This window comes from Rhopalosiphum maidis, chromosome 1, assembly GCF_003676215.2.
Source record: "Rhopalosiphum maidis isolate BTI-1 chromosome 1, ASM367621v3, whole genome shotgun sequence".
NCBI lineage: Eukaryota > Metazoa > Arthropoda > Insecta > Hemiptera > Aphididae > Rhopalosiphum > Rhopalosiphum maidis.
In genome coordinates, this window is record NC_040877.1 from 67,569,522 (window position 1) to 67,585,758 (window position 16,237).

Here is a 16,237-nt window from a genome sequence, read left to right on the forward strand (position 1 = left end):
AATCACAATTAAAATAATGATAACATACAGATTATTATTTTATTAATGTCTTTAACGATAATGTTGGCAGACTTCGATTTTTCATTAAGGTAGCACTGCTTATCATTGAAAAATTGTAAACAAAACACAACTTCTTGTATTCTTTAATACAGCTTAGCTAGTTTACCGACTTTTTGAAAGACGTATTTTATACTTTTTATGTTTAATTCCGAAATATTTTTATCTAACACATATTTTTAATAAGTTTAAACTTAATTTAAGATCTCTAATTATGTTAGATACAGGTAATTAATATGATAAATACTTGAGAATCCATTATAATAATTGGTTAATTATAATTTTTAGACAATGAAAATGAATATAAGAGACTAATGACGGGCACTATGAAAACTCAAAAACATAATCTTCGTACACGGTTTTGCCAAAAAGTACTAACATCTATTGTAACCTATTAAAAAACACCATGTTTATCAAACAAGTAATTATTCACGGTTTCAAGAGTTACCGTGAACAAACAGTTGTTGAGCCATTTGACAAGAGACACAATGTTGTTGTTGGCCGAAATGGCTCGGGAAAAAGTAATTTTTTTTATGCTATTCAGTTTGTGCTCAGTGATGAGTTTTCTCATCTTCGACCAGAACAACGCCAAGCATTGTTACATGAAGGTACTGGACCTAAAGTTAATTCTGCTTATGTGGAAATCATTTTTGACAATACAGACAATCGACTACCAATTGACAAGGAAGAGGTAGTATTAAGAAGGGTTATTGGTGTTAAAAAAGACCAATATTTTTTGAATAAAAAAATGGTACCAAGAAGTGATGTTACTAATTTACTAGAATCTGCTGGATTTTCTCATTCAAATCCTTATTATATAGTTAAGCAAGGTAAAATTAATCAAATGGCAACATCCCCTGATTCACATAGACTCAAGTTATTAAGAGAAGTAGCTGGTACTCGTGTTTATGATGAACGAAAAGAAGAATCAATTGAGATATTAAAAGACACTCAGACAAAATTAGATAAAATAGTAGAATTTATAAAAACTATTGAAGATCGTTTAAGTACATTGGAAGAAGAAAAGGAAGAATTAAAAGAATATCAAATATGGGATAAAAAAAGAAGAACTTTAGAATATTGTATTCATGATAGAGAGCTTAAAGAAACTCAAAGAAAATTAGAAGAATTAGATAGCCGAATGAGTAATGTTGATGAAGAACAAAAACGTCTTACTGCAAAAGTTAAAGAAGCAGCACACGAAGCTAAAAAATCAACCAAACACTTGCGCGATGCCAAACGCCTAGTACACAGTGTCAAAGAAGACAAAGATACTTTAAATTTAGAACAACAGGAATTGATTAAACAAAAAACCAAATTAGATTTTACAATTAAAGATCTTACTGATGAAGTGCAAGGTGATAATAATTCTAGAGAAAGGGCTGTCAGAGAATTAGAAAAATTACAAGAAACTATTAAAACAAAAGAATCAGACTTGCAAGAAATAAAACCTAAATATGAAGCTCAAAAGAAAAAAGAAGAAAGTTGTACTAGAGAACTTGGACTTAAGGAACAAAAACGTAAGGAATTATATGCTAAACAAGGACGTGGAAGTCAATTTGCATCCAAGGAAGATAGAGATCAATGGATTCAAAAAGAATTAAAATCTTTAACTAAACAAATTAAAGATAAAACTGATCATAAAGAAAAATTAACAGAAGATTTAAAAAAAGATGCTGAACGTTTATTAGAACTTGAGAATTTGGTTCATAGTAACTCAACTGAATTAGAAAAACAAAGAACTGCGATCGATGAATATAATAAACGATACTATGAATTGAAAAAAAACAAGGACCAATATCACAGTCAAAGAAATGAATTATGGCGTAAAGAGAATACATTGCAACATACTTATTCAACATTAAAAGAAGAATTAGGTAAAGCTGATCAGTTACTTCGAAGTATGGCTGGTAAAGCAATTTTAAATGGAAGAGATAGTGTACGTAAAGTCTTAGAAATTTTTAAAGAACGTGGTGGATCTCAAGCCAATCTTGCTAAACAATATTATGGCCAAGTAATTGAAAATTTTGATTGTGATGAAAGCATACAGACTGCTGTTGAAGTGACTGCTGGTGGAAGAATGTTTAATCATATTGTTGATTCTGATAAGATTGGAACACAAATCTTAAAAGAAATAAATAATCAGAATTTACCTGGTGAAGTAACATTTATGCCTCTCAATAGGTTAACTACCAGGACAATAAAATATCCACAATCCAAAGATGCCATTCCAATGGTAAATAAATTGAATTATGAATCTCATTTAGATAAAGCTATGAGATTTATTTTTGGCAAGACTCTGATATGTCGGAATTTAGAAATAGCTACGAGTATATCTAAGCAAAGTATGTTAGATTGTATTACAATTGATGGAGATCAAGTATCATCAAGTGGTACGCTTACAGGGGGTTATTTTAAAAATGTCCGATCCAAATTAGAAATCCAAAAGCAACGTAATGAATTAATGAGTCAAATAAAAGAATCCGAAGAGCAGTTAACTGTACTTAGAACACAATTAAATGACGTTGAAGGGAATGTTAACTTAGTCATGGCAGATATGCAAAAAACTGAAACTAAGAACAGTAAAGCTAAAGGAAATTTTGACAAATTAAAAGGAGATATCAGACTTATTAAAGAAGAAATGGTTGGAATTGAAAGATATAGAGTGACAAAAGAAAGATTACTTGTAACTGCGTCTTCAAATTTAGAAGCTATGCAAACTACAAGATCTGGTCTTGAATCTGAATTACACCAAGAACTTATGGCACAATTATCTGTCACTGATCAAAAAGAAATGGATAAACTCAATAACGACATTAAACAATTGACACAAGAGAATAAAACTGCATTTTCAATGCGTATGAAATTAGAAGCAGACAAGAACAAATTAGAAAATCTATTAACTAACAATTTGATTCGTCGTAGAGATGAATTATTACAAGCATTACAAGAAATATCTGTTGAAGAACGTAAACGTACATTAGAAAGTAGTAGGTTAGAATTAAATGCTATAGAAAAAAAGTTAGACACAATTAATATAGATATGAAAAATATTGATACCAAAGTACATGAAGCGGTTAAAAGACAAAAGAAATGCCAAGAAGAATTGGACAAGTGGAAAATTCAAGAAAAAGAAGCTCAGGATAAACTTGAAAATGAATCTAAAGATCTTTGTAAAGTATCTTCTAAGCAAGAAATGTTACGTAAAAAATTAGAAGAATCAGAATCTAAAATCAATGATCTTGGAGCTTTACCCAATACTGATCTGGTTACTAAATATATGTCTTATTCTTCAAAAAATTTATTTAAAGAGTTAGAAAAGGCTAATAGTCACTTAAAACGTTTTAGTCATGTCAACAAAAAAGCGTTGGATCAGTTTATAAATTTTTCAGAACAAAAAGAAAAACTTGTTTCAAGAAAACAAGAACTTGACCGTGGTTATGAAAAAATAGAACAACTTATGAATGTCTTAGAACAACGGAAATGCGATGCAATACAATCAACATTTAAACAAGTATCCAAATATTTTTCTTATGTATTTTCCAAACTTGTACCTGCTGGTCATGCAAAACTAGTCATGAAAACTGTCGGGGGTGAAGAATCAACAACAATTAATATGCGAGATGAGACCAGCGTTGGTAACTATTCTGGCGTCATGATCAAAGTGTCATTTGTTGGACAAGGAGGTGAAATGCGGGAAATGAATCAACTATCAGGTGGTCAAAAATCTCTTGTAGCATTAGGTTTAATATTTGCTATTCAAAAGTGTGACCCTGCTCCGTTCTACTTGTTTGATGAAATTGACCAAGCATTAGATCCTCAACACAGGAAATCTGTTGCTGATATGATACATGAAATGTCTTCAGAAGCACAGTTCATTACTACAACGTTTAGGCCAGAGTTGCTGCAACATGCGCATAAGTTTTATGGTGTTAAGTTCCGTAATAAAGTAAGCCATGTAGAATGTGTTACCAGGGAGGATGCTCATGATTTTGTGGAAGATGATACAACTCACGGGTAATAGATTATTATTATATAAGCTTCATCTCAAAAGTTTAAATTGTGTAAAAAATACAAATTTTAATATTTAATCAAGCTGTTTAAATTAAATCACATCAAAACTAATTTTAGTCTAGCCATTGTTGTCCATATTGTTTGAATCATATGTAGTGTATCTACCTAAAACATTAAGTGAGTATTTTTTATTTATAGTGATTATAGATATTAATGTATTTTCAGCATATTACATTAAGTTACATTAAAATTCTACCAAATATTAAGAAACACATGTTAACAATTCATGTCCAATACCTATTAGATATAAGATAATGACTCGCACTTTTCATTGAATATATGTATTGTTTTACGTATTAACTAGATTACTAAACTATTAGCATAATCACTATTTTATTGGAAGGTAATGGAATTTCTTTTACAGTTTTATTCCACCATAGCACTACACATAACAAACATATTTGCTAATCAGTAACCATCAATCGTACTAACGTAGTAGAATCTTGATAGTTGAAATCCAAAGAGATAAAAACAAATTGTAATTATCGAAATATATTTCATATTATTGTACAAGATTTTTTTTTTTTAATTATCGCAATTCAACATTGATTTTAAAATTGAATTTTTGTTTTTTACTTACCTCTTAATGATAAGATACCTAATAAATATATTATTACAGTGAGTAGTTTTTATAATATGCTGTAAATTTATTGAGGAATTTATTAACTTTAAACAATAGACACACAATTGTATAATATTAACATTAACCAACATTGAATTATTGTAATTTTTGTAACAATTTTGACATATATTATTAAGTTTGCAACTTTATATACTATAATTATGAATAGTTAATTATAATTCTTAAAATGTAATTGATTTATTTTCCAGATAGATATTAGTTTAGTAATGTATAGCATCAAATCGAGATACTTGGCTTAAAGTTGTTAAATTTTATTTTTATTTTCCATATGATTAAATTTTACAGGAATTCAACTCACAAAAGAACCTTAATATCAAAATATTTCATTTAAATAACATTAAGTTTGCTATAAAACATCCTTTAATTGAAATATTTTTATAATAAATACAATTTCATGTTGAATTGTTTTTATTTTAAAATACTATTATGTTTTTAGAACGCCCTTTTGGATGCAATATTCATTTTAAATCTTATAAATTATAATATTTTAACATAAATTATTATTAATAAATATTAGAATTGGTTTTAATATTTATATGATAAAAAATGTATACTGGACAAGTATTACATATTAATTTTTACAATTATACATGGCTAATGGTCAAGTTGTCAAAGCAAAATAAAGATCTATTAAAAATTTATAATAATTTGAAAATGTGATCAATAAAATATTTTTAATTTAATTTTTTTGTTTTATCGTTGTTTAATATATGATATTTTTCAATTTAAGTTTGTTTTAATTTGAAATATTTTGATAAACATTTTTGTTAATTATTGCGATTGATATTTGTCATAAAAATGATCAAAATTATAAATAATTATTGTAAGAATTAATTTTTATTTTAAAATACAGTTATATTATTACAATGTTGCTACTTTTAAGTAAATTAATTTCTTTGCAAAAATTAAATTTTGAATTTTTTATTCTTGGATGTGAACATTTATATATTAACCTATGTAAAATACTTTGAATATAGTTTTAATTAAAATTGTGTTGTTTTTTTTTTCAATGAAATATCTAATGGTAGAGAAATAAGATTTGAGATTTGAAATAAAAATCACACAAAATGTTTACAAAAACAAATATTGTTATACAATATACACATTATATTATACTCAATAACAGAGTTTTAAATTAAACATAACAAAATATCTAACCCCATATTCCAAAACTATCTTTTATTGTATCTTTGTTATCTCTTCTTTGGCGATTTACAGCACTAGCTTCGCCTTTAGCAAGATTTCGATGTCTTACTGCAGCTCTTTCTCGTTTTGCTAATGCTTTTTTCACTCTATCCCTAATTACTTCTGGCGGTATAGTTGTAGCTGTTGACATACTTCGAACACTATGTATATCTGAATAACATACTTTTGATGATGCAACACTTTCACAATCATCATTTTCACTTAATGATACATATTCTTCAGATTCTGATTTTACATTATCTGGCTTTTCTTGAGCTGGTGGGACAGTAGAGTTACCAAGAACCGTCGAAGATTCTTCTTTCATTAATTCAGCTACTCGTTCTGCTAAATGTTCCACTTCCTCTTTTTCATTTTCATAAAAATCACTTTCTTCTCCTGATCCTTCTTCAATATTATCTACCATACCCAATTCGTGCAATAAAAATTGGTCCATATTTTTTGTAAAACCACTAGCTGATACTTCTACATCTAAAAATTCTTCTCGACTATTGAAATGAAAATTATAAATTCAAAGTAAATAGAAAATATAGAACATATAAAATAATTTTTATTTAATTTTAAACATTACTTACACAATATCTTCAAATGTTGGATATAAATGGCTTTCATAGTTAAATCTTTTTTTGAAAAATTCTCTAATGCATTTAACATCTCTATCAAAATACCTAGAATAAAAATTAAAGTTGAATTAATTTTTTAAGATTTTGACAATATATTGTTATGTTTTGTTTTAATATCAACCATTATTAAGTTAAATAAGAAATCAATTACTAATAATTAGACTGTGTTTTCCAAATATTCATTCTATCGTGTACATTATGTACGCGAATATGTATAAAATTAAATAATAAATTATATGTATATACATATAGCAGTGTTGATTGATTATCTACATATAAATTATTCGTACACTACATATTTTTTGAAAAAAAATATATTTCTAAATGTTATGTTTAAATTAATATTAATAATAGGTACATACTTAAAAATACATACATATCTTTATTATACTATACTTACACTTTATAAATACAGTATGAATATTTCATTTTAAATTATATTTAACATTTAAATTTGTGTTCATTTTATACTTATAATAATTGTTTAATTATCTACACTCCCATCAGTCCCTATTAGTGTAGAATGTAGACATTTTTCTATATGATTTTATTTATATGACTCTTCTTGTGCACCATTGATACTTAAATATATCAGTTACATACAACCTAAGGATCTATAATTAAACCTAAAATGTGACACATATTTTTCACATTGTACGCAATGATCAATGAAAGATTAACATGTAACTGATGTAAATTACCGTATTAAAACATACAACCATAGCAAAACAAAGCTTGTAAACCATTTATTTTATGTTAATTCAAAATGACAACCTTAAATTTTATAAATCTTTAATAAAAGCCACATTTAAGGAATGACACTTAAATATGATGATAATTAATTAAAGTAAATAAATGGGTCAAAAGCAAAAAAAAAATATCAGTACTTTTCAAAATAACCGAGAAAAAAAATGAAGGAGAACTGGAATTTTACTTAAAATCCATTTTTTAAAGTAAAAAATCAATAAAATCTTTGTACAGCTTAAGTTTTAAAATAGTTCATAATTTAACTAAAGATTTACACACAATTATTTTTTTTATAGAAATTTGAAGTTTAGATCTGAACAATATTAATTATTTTGTTATAATTCAAAAAAATTATTTATAGGGAATTACAACATCTTATACAGTTATGCATAAGATGAGATGCATAAATGAATAATAGATGAAAAACTTCTATACTCACATTTCAGCATTAACATGAGTAACTGAAACCATTTGTGGGAAATCAATTACGATTGGTTTTTCCTCATCATTAATCATTATATTAAATTCATTGAAATCACTGTGTATAACTCCATGTTGAGCAAAACGAACAATTAGATTCATGAGATCGTCATACAAATTTTCTACATTATCAACTTCATAAAGACGACATCTAAATCATTTAAAAAATAAAAACTTGGTTTAAAAAAAAAAAATTATGGTAAATTCCTAATATTTAAGTATAGAAAAGAAAAATACTCACAATGGATGTCCATTTACTAATTCCATAAGCACACAATGACGATTGACATCAATTGGTTTTGGAACAGGAAAATCTCTCTTTGATAATGCTTCCATGTAAGCATACTCTTTTGTAGCTGAAATCCTTGACAAATACAGCCAGCCAGCCTTGTGGCGATGTGCATGGTAATCTCGTTTTTCTTTTAAATTACGAAAACATGTTCTCCCTAATCTAAATAATGACAAAGAAATACATAATATAAAGTCACATTTTAAATAATGAAAGTTAAATATTCAAAAATACCTATGTAATTTTAAGCATATTGGTTTATCTTCAGGATCAGCAACAACATAAATATTTGATTCTTTACCAACACCAATCTGATTACCAAATGATGATATAAGTTGACGCGAAGTAAGTGTTTTCAGTGCCAAATAGTCATAACCAGTATTAGTTAATCTATAGCCATCATCTAAATAACAAATATATTTTCTTTTTAGTTTTTATTAACATTATAGATATTATTATTTATGTATAATACTACAATATAGAAAATATTGTTTTATAAATATTTGAGGTTTAATTAATGGTATGAGAACATAAGCTGATAATACATTAACAACTTTTAAAATAATTTAAGTCATAATAAACTCATAAAGAAATAATATTTAGACTCACAAATATAGGTTGTAATTCAATATGTGACCTACTCAGGTGCGGACTGGTAAAAAAGGGCACAAAATACATACTATATAATTTAAAGGGCAAATAACATAAATGTTTGAGAAAAATGTATATTAATAAAGTAATGTATAAAAAAAAACTGCTCAAACTGATTAACCTATTTCTTTAATGGCCACGTAAATGTATTCTTTATAATTGTTATTAATATTTTACAAATAATAGATCTACCTACAACTTTATTAGAAGATTGTAACTTTCGCCTTCAAAATTCACATTAATTTTAAGTAGAGTAATTAAGGTACATTTATTTATACTAATAGGGGAAATTATATTTTAGGGCAAGGGATGCTGTACCATCCCAGCCAGTCTGCATCTACCTACTAATTAAATTTTCAACAATTTCAGATAAAATTATTATCAGTGGCATATTTTGAGCTATTTTTTGTGAAATGTCCAAAATATTTCTAAATGATCTTGACGAATTCGAATAATTCCTGGATATTCCAAATAAACTGTAAACTTACCTTAAAAACATACCACAAAAAGTATTATCGAATAAAATTAATTTCAATTTTGTAATTTGAATATAAATACTCGCATTTTGATAGTCATGAACTCATGGAAAAAATACTAATAGATTAAAAAATAAAAACAATTTTCATTTATATTAATTTAAATGACAATTGCAACAGTCCATTAAGTTAAAAGTATATAATTAAACCGGTATAGTTTTAGGAGCATTAAATGTCAATGAAATATCCAAGCCAGTTTAAATAACCATGGATTACACTAACATACCAGACAGTAAACCAGCAACAGTTTTGAATACACAAAAATTAGTTGTTACGTGTTACTTAAATAAAATCTGAGAACAATATAAAAACTAATGGTGCTTTTTCTTTGTTCACAAGAGATCTTCAGAAAGAAAGGTGACATTCCTTACATCAAACTAAAGAAGCAATTTTTGAATATTTTCTTCAATACCGTAAATTGATATTTATAAAAGTAATAAGATGGGTCAAATTTCAATAATTCACATAATTTACATTCAACTTTGATTGTAAGTCATAAATTAGACCACTCAATCACCAAATACAAATTGCATCTAAAGATTCTTAAATTAATTTATTACACTAAATTTTTAATTTCTTTAGAAATTCTTATTGATTGTATTTTCTTAAGCTTCCCGAGGTTATTAAAAAATAAGATTTCTAATTTTTAACCACTGCTTAGTTGCTTTTGTGAATCAACATCAATAAAACAAACCAAAATACTTACAATGCTTTCCTCTTTCATATGACAATAGTCTATGTTTACAAAGTTCCTTTAAGATTTTGTGTACACCACCATGATGTAGATTAGCAATTGAAGCAGCCAATGAAGCTGGAACTAGTTCATGGTTTTTCATTCCCATTTCAATCTGTTTAGTATGCATATTAACATGATAACTATATATTTCCACTCAAATGTTTAACAAACATATTTTTAAATTGAATCATACTTACAGCAGTCAAAACTCTAAAGTCTTCGCGAGTCAAGTAACGGAGCATAGTCACGTTTAACTTCCCCATAATTAAAATTATTCGTACTAAAATATCACGAGTTTGCCTTTAGTGCCTTTTCCTTTTTGCAATTAGATGATATTGTTATGGAAATCGTATATTTATATTATTAATGGTATCCACTTAGTTTTTATTATTATTTGTAAACGAGTAATGTATAGGTACATACAACATAACTACAATTAAACAACTGTGAAACGTGAATACTAAATATGATATGCAGTCTTCGTTTTGTATGAGCGCAAAACCGCAAAGAATAAAGATCGTGGTCTGAAACGTGAATATTATCAACTATTCTAATCACAAGTCATAACATGAAAAATTAATAGTTTTTAAAAACATAACCTTAAAATGTAGTTTGAAGTTTACTACAATAGTTAAGATAACAATGTTTATGCGTTATTAGTAAACCTAATAAAGTAAAAAAAGACCTAATAAAGTAAACCTAATATTTATTATTTTTTAACCGTTAAAGACAAAAGTCTATATGTACAACAGTGCTTTGTAATTTACCAGTGCTCAATTTTGTAAAAAAAAAACAATAATAATGCCGTATGCTAATCAACCTTCCGTGCACATATCTGAACTGACTACTGACTCAATTAAATTTCAAATTGAAGATACCGATCTAAGCGTTGCGAATAGTTTACGTAGAGTTTTCATCGCCGAAACGCCGACATTAGCCATCGATTGGGTACAGCTGGATTCTAATTCTACAGTGTTAAGTGACGAGTTTATAGCATCCCGTATTGGTCTCATACCATTGACATCAGATGAAATAGTCGACCGCCTACAGTACTCCAGAGATTGCACATGCTCAGACTTCTGTCACGACTGCAGTGTTGAATTCAACCTAAATGTAAAATGTTCAGAGGAGATGACAAGACATGTAACTACTGCAGATTTGGTAAGCAATAATCCACGTGTAGTACCGGTTACTTCAAGGAACCAAGATAGTGATATTAATGAATATGGAGAAAAAGATGATATACTTATTGTTAAATTACGTAAAGGACAAGAATTAAAAATTAGAGCATTTGCTAAAAAGGGATTTGGCAAAGAGCATGCTAAATGGAATCCAACTACAGGTGTAAGCTTTGAATATGACCCAGACAACACAATGCGACATACATTGTTCCCTAAGCCAGATGAATGGCCTAAAAGTGAATATTCAGAACTCAATGAGGATCAGCATGAAGGACAATACAACTGGAGAGCAAAACCTAATAAGTTTTTCTTCAATGTAGAAAGCTGTGGATCATTAAAGCCTGAAAATATTGTTCTAATGGGAGTTGCTGCGCTTAAAAATAAATTATCAAATCTTCAAACACAATTCACACAAGAAATGGATGCACTCGCTATAAATTAATTTTAATGAATATGTATAGATTTAATTGTTTTTAGTGCTTACTACTCTCAAAAAAAAAAAAACCTTAATATAATGATATGTAATACTTATATTTTTAAAGTTAACATTAATTAAAATTTAAAATAAATAATGATTTATCTACCTATATATAGTTTATTTTATTATTTTTGAATGTTTGTAACATGTATGATAAATCTATTCAAAATACTATAGTAAGATAAAAGATAATATTTACTAAGATATAGCCATTATTAAAGTACTTTCATATTTGCTAACAGCAGAATGTAATTAGTAACTGCTCATTAATAATTGAGGTAAAATGAAATGGCACTAAATATTTAAGTATAATATTATGTACATAAAAAATAAATTCCAAATACCCCTAAATAAAATAAATCATTAAATTTAAAACTAAAAGCTTATATTATATTTTCCATCTTGAAAGCCCCTCTCCCACTTCATAAAAAGAAATTTTAAAACATCATAACATCAAAGATTTTCAACTTGAGGGTGGTTTTTAATAGAAAATTTAATCTAGTAGGTAATTAGGGAAGTCAACATTAAATAGTATTCTTAGTAATAATATCCTAGTAATTTTCAAAATAATCCACAGTAACAAAATTAAATTAGAGAAAATGGAAATTATACAGGGGCGTGTTTACAGGGTAGGCCGACTAGACCCGGGCCTGCCAATTTTTACTTGGGTCCGAGGAAAAAAAATGTTCAAAATGTCTATGGTAAACTCGTCCGTGTTTTTTACAGATAAAAATGATTGACGTGTAAAGTCGGCCCAAATAAAAATAAACCTACAATTTTCTTATAATATATTTGAGAACCATTTAGAATTACCCAGAGAACACCATAAGGAGGCCATTCTCATTATCCTTCAAAAATTATTTTCATATTATTATTCATGTTATAGAATTCGTGATACAAATATAAAATTTTGTAAAAATGTAGATAAAATGTTTCAATACTGGATTTAATTTAAGTATTCAGTACAAAAAATATAAGTGAAATATATTTATATAAAATTGTAAGTGTAAAAATATAAGTAAAATGTATTGTAGTGTAAAAGTGTAATACATAATGTAAGGTTATAATATAAATCTATTTTTTTAAAGTAAAACCATATGTTCAACGTATTCACTTTCCGATATTTCCTTTATTTTATATTTTGTTAGTGTCAAAATTATCGGACCGAGATTTACAACCTAGGTACCTATTTTAATACCTAAAATGTCCGGACCAAACCTGCAGGAGTATTTTTAATATGTTTATAAATACAATAATACAAAGTAGTAATCCACTATACTAAGTATCTACCTATATCATTATAGCTTTGTCTTTTACGAGGTTGTTTACCGAGTAAATTTTTCAAGCTACTAAGCTTTATTAGTTTTCCATCAGCTATAAATGAAAAAAAAAATAAAAAATATAAATATATTAAAAATTCCTGTTAATAAAAAATATTTTCTTTTAGATTAAATATTTATATAATAATTTTACAAATAATGTAAAAAATGTCCTATACGTATTACTTACCTATATAGTTGTAGATACTATAGTTATTATTATAAGTACCTACGTGACATAGAATTAATTTAAAAAAAATATAAACCTATTAAAAATTCTTGTTAAAAATAGTAGATTTGTTTACAAATCATATTATAATAACTACGTGGTCCTATTCTTCTGCCGGCTGTCTTAAATAATGACCTTAGTCATACTATCACAGTCCACAGACTTCTATAGGTGAACCCTCGTAGAGTAATAATAAAGTACCTAGTATCAATACAAATATAGCTTATAATTATTATTTGTAAATAAATATTTTGAACATTTCATAGATATAAAATAATAATAAATCAATAAATGTAATGAAAAAAGTTGGTATCGCTTTGCTGTATATAGTAGAGATGGGGAGTAGACTACTATAATGGATGTGTTAAATTTGAATGCATTAACAGGTATCATTGTATACGAAAAACGATTCCGAACGGAGATGATTTGTAAGTCTAGGATAATTAGTAGGATATATTATATTATTACCTATATCATAGATTAAATTCACACAGTGTGTATTTAATCTGTGCCTATATTTAAATGGTAATATATCATAATTTTACTAGATTTCATAATAAAATAAATTTCATACGCTCATAAAATGTTTTCTATATTGACGCTGGGGTTTTTTTTTACAGTTATTTGAACCTTAGATATGTATTATAAAAATTTTATGAATTTTCAATTTCAAAATTCCTTACAAATTTTCGCGATTTTGACATATTTTGTAAGCATTTGAACTTTTAATGCTTATAAACAAAAATTGTGACTATCGATTTTTGATTTTTTTTACTACAATAAGAATAACTTATAATAAACCCTGAATTAAATTTTAAAGAGTTTTTGAAAGCCAAATTTTTTTTATCGGCATTTCAAGAAAAAAAATTTAGAAAAATCGAAAATTTCAATGGTCTATAAATAGTTTAAAAAAATTGTAAATATTTTGAAAATGTAATCGTAAATAGATAAATATTATATACAATAAAAACATTTAGTGAAAATTTCAAGTATTTACAATTATTCATTTTTGAGTTACAGCAAAATCAAAAAATCGATTTTGTCGAAAAGTAGTTATGCGTAAAAACTCCCGTTTTTCTATTATTTTCTCAAGGTTTTTCCTGACGCTTTTGAAAACTACTGGAAATTTGACCCCCTAAAGTACTAACTAGATTCAATTTCCTTTTCAAAGAGGGGCTGAAGTCAAAAATCAAAGTATCATTGTAAAATCAATATATTCATCACTCCGTTCATAATCTAAAAGTTTATTTAATTACAAAAAAATAACTAAAATCATTAATTTTTGGTAAATTTATTCAACCATTATGTCGACCAAAATTATGCAAAATGATTTATTGTATTTTAGAATTTTTTTGGTTTCTGTAAATACAATTTATAAGGAATCTATTTTATAAGATTTATAAAATAACTTTGACTGAAATTTTTATGACTGACAAAATTTAGCGAATGAATTGATTTTTTAATGATTCATTTTTTATGTCAGAAAACACTTTTTAAAATAAAAAAAAAATGCTTAGGTTTTCAATGTCAATATAGTGACTAGTTGGTACTACGATCTGTAAAAAGTAAAAATTCCCAGTACTTACTTTTTTAATTATTGGGGAAAAAACAAAAAGAACTAGGTAAAAAAGCTCGGAAGTACTTTACTAAAATCAATTTTCGATACTATTGAATTTCTAATAAATTGTATAGATTTTATTCATAACCTAATACATAAAACTATCATATATAGTCATATAGATACTTGAAATTTACATCAAATGTAGGATTCTCTGATTCTCAACATATTACATTGTTATGACTAGAATAAAAAAAAAGTTGAATGTAATTTTACGTTTTTTTTATACTGGACATATGATGTTTAAATTTTAAAGAAATTACGCGAAAAAACAATTTCTCATCAAGTTTGTTGAAATTAGAAAAAAGCGAATAGCTGTGTGGAATACACTTGAAATTTCATGTATTTTTATATTAGTGAAACATCTCATATATGCTATATATTTTCTAGTAATACATTTTAAATTTTAAATGTTATCATATTAATGTGGAGTACATTTTTAACAGACACAGATCAATATAAATTACTAAGAATATGAAGGAGAAAACGTAGATAACTCGCATCACAAATACGAATCGAGGAACATATAAAAATTAAAAATATTCTAAGAAAATCAATCTCTCTAATTATTTTTATATTATATACCTACTTACCACTTGGCTTAATAAAAAATTAGGTACATATTTTACATTATACATGTATTTTTATTGCATAGCATCATCATTTTTTTTTTAATACGAGTACAGAAGATTACTTTTTAGGATCAGAAAATTATGTATTGCTTATTGGCTTCATATTGATTGTATGGAAATGGAATGTAAAATTTCTAACAATTAACATCACATTTTATATATATTGACATATTTTTAAAATAAAATTATTAATGATTTAACATGCTTAACATAGCAATATAAAGTATTATATGGAATATGTTATATTGTTATAGATTAACTACATAGTCTACACATTATGATACATATATATATATATGTTAAATCAGGGACTATATAGCTAAATATTATAGACAGTATCATTTAAAATGCAATTAAAACATATTATCAGTTATGTAAATTATTGTAATATAGTTAAATCAAAGATAATAATTATTTATATATATATATACTACAACCTGTGGTCATGTCAATAAAAATAAATATAACTAGAATACAATTCAATAGCCATCTAAATTTAACTACGGATTATATAAGTATATAGGCATAGTTAACCATTGATTAATAGGTGGTATACTACGAATGTCTACCGTGTAGATAACCATGGTATTATTATATATAATAATGTACTTATTACTCAGTTATTCAGATCAGTTTCAAATGTTATGTATGAAATAATATTCTTGAAAAGAATAATATGGAATTAACATTTTAGAATTATGCATTCTTTGAACCAAGTTTTTATGTGGCCCAGTTGTGTTC

General features: G+C 26.3%; 3 protein-coding genes across 3 annotated transcripts; 2 read left to right on the plus strand and 1 right to left on the minus strand.

The window, feature by feature from the left end:
• The first annotated feature begins 141 nt into the window (after positions 1–141).
• LOC113561124 (structural maintenance of chromosomes protein 3-like) lies at positions 142–4,721 on the plus strand. The gene is made up of 2 exons (XM_026967353.1): positions 142–284; positions 346–4,721. The coding sequence occupies exon 2, from the start codon at positions 464–466 to the stop codon at positions 4,076–4,078; it is 3,615 nt and encodes a 1,204-aa protein (XP_026823154.1). The 5' UTR covers positions 142–284; positions 346–463; the 3' UTR covers positions 4,079–4,721.
• A 1,121-nt stretch (positions 4,722–5,842) lies between these two features.
• LOC113548891 (serine/threonine-protein kinase RIO2) lies at positions 5,843–10,562 on the minus strand. Its single transcript, XM_026949989.1, has 7 exons — positions 10,237–10,562; positions 10,010–10,151; positions 8,351–8,519; positions 8,069–8,278; positions 7,787–7,978; positions 6,553–6,645; positions 5,843–6,465 (listed from the first exon to the last, which is right to left on the minus strand). Exons 1-7 carry the CDS (start codon positions 10,300–10,302, stop codon positions 5,928–5,930), a joined length of 1,410 nt encoding a protein of 469 aa, XP_026805790.1. The 5' UTR covers positions 10,303–10,562; the 3' UTR covers positions 5,843–5,927.
• Positions 10,563–10,661: 99 nt separating this feature from the next.
• LOC113548892 (DNA-directed RNA polymerase II subunit RPB3) lies at positions 10,662–11,724 on the plus strand. The gene has a single exon (XM_026949990.1). The coding sequence runs from the start codon at positions 10,841–10,843 to the stop codon at positions 11,660–11,662; it is 822 nt and encodes a 273-aa protein (XP_026805791.1). The 5' UTR covers positions 10,662–10,840; the 3' UTR covers positions 11,663–11,724.
• Positions 11,725–16,237: the final 4,513 nt, after the last annotated feature.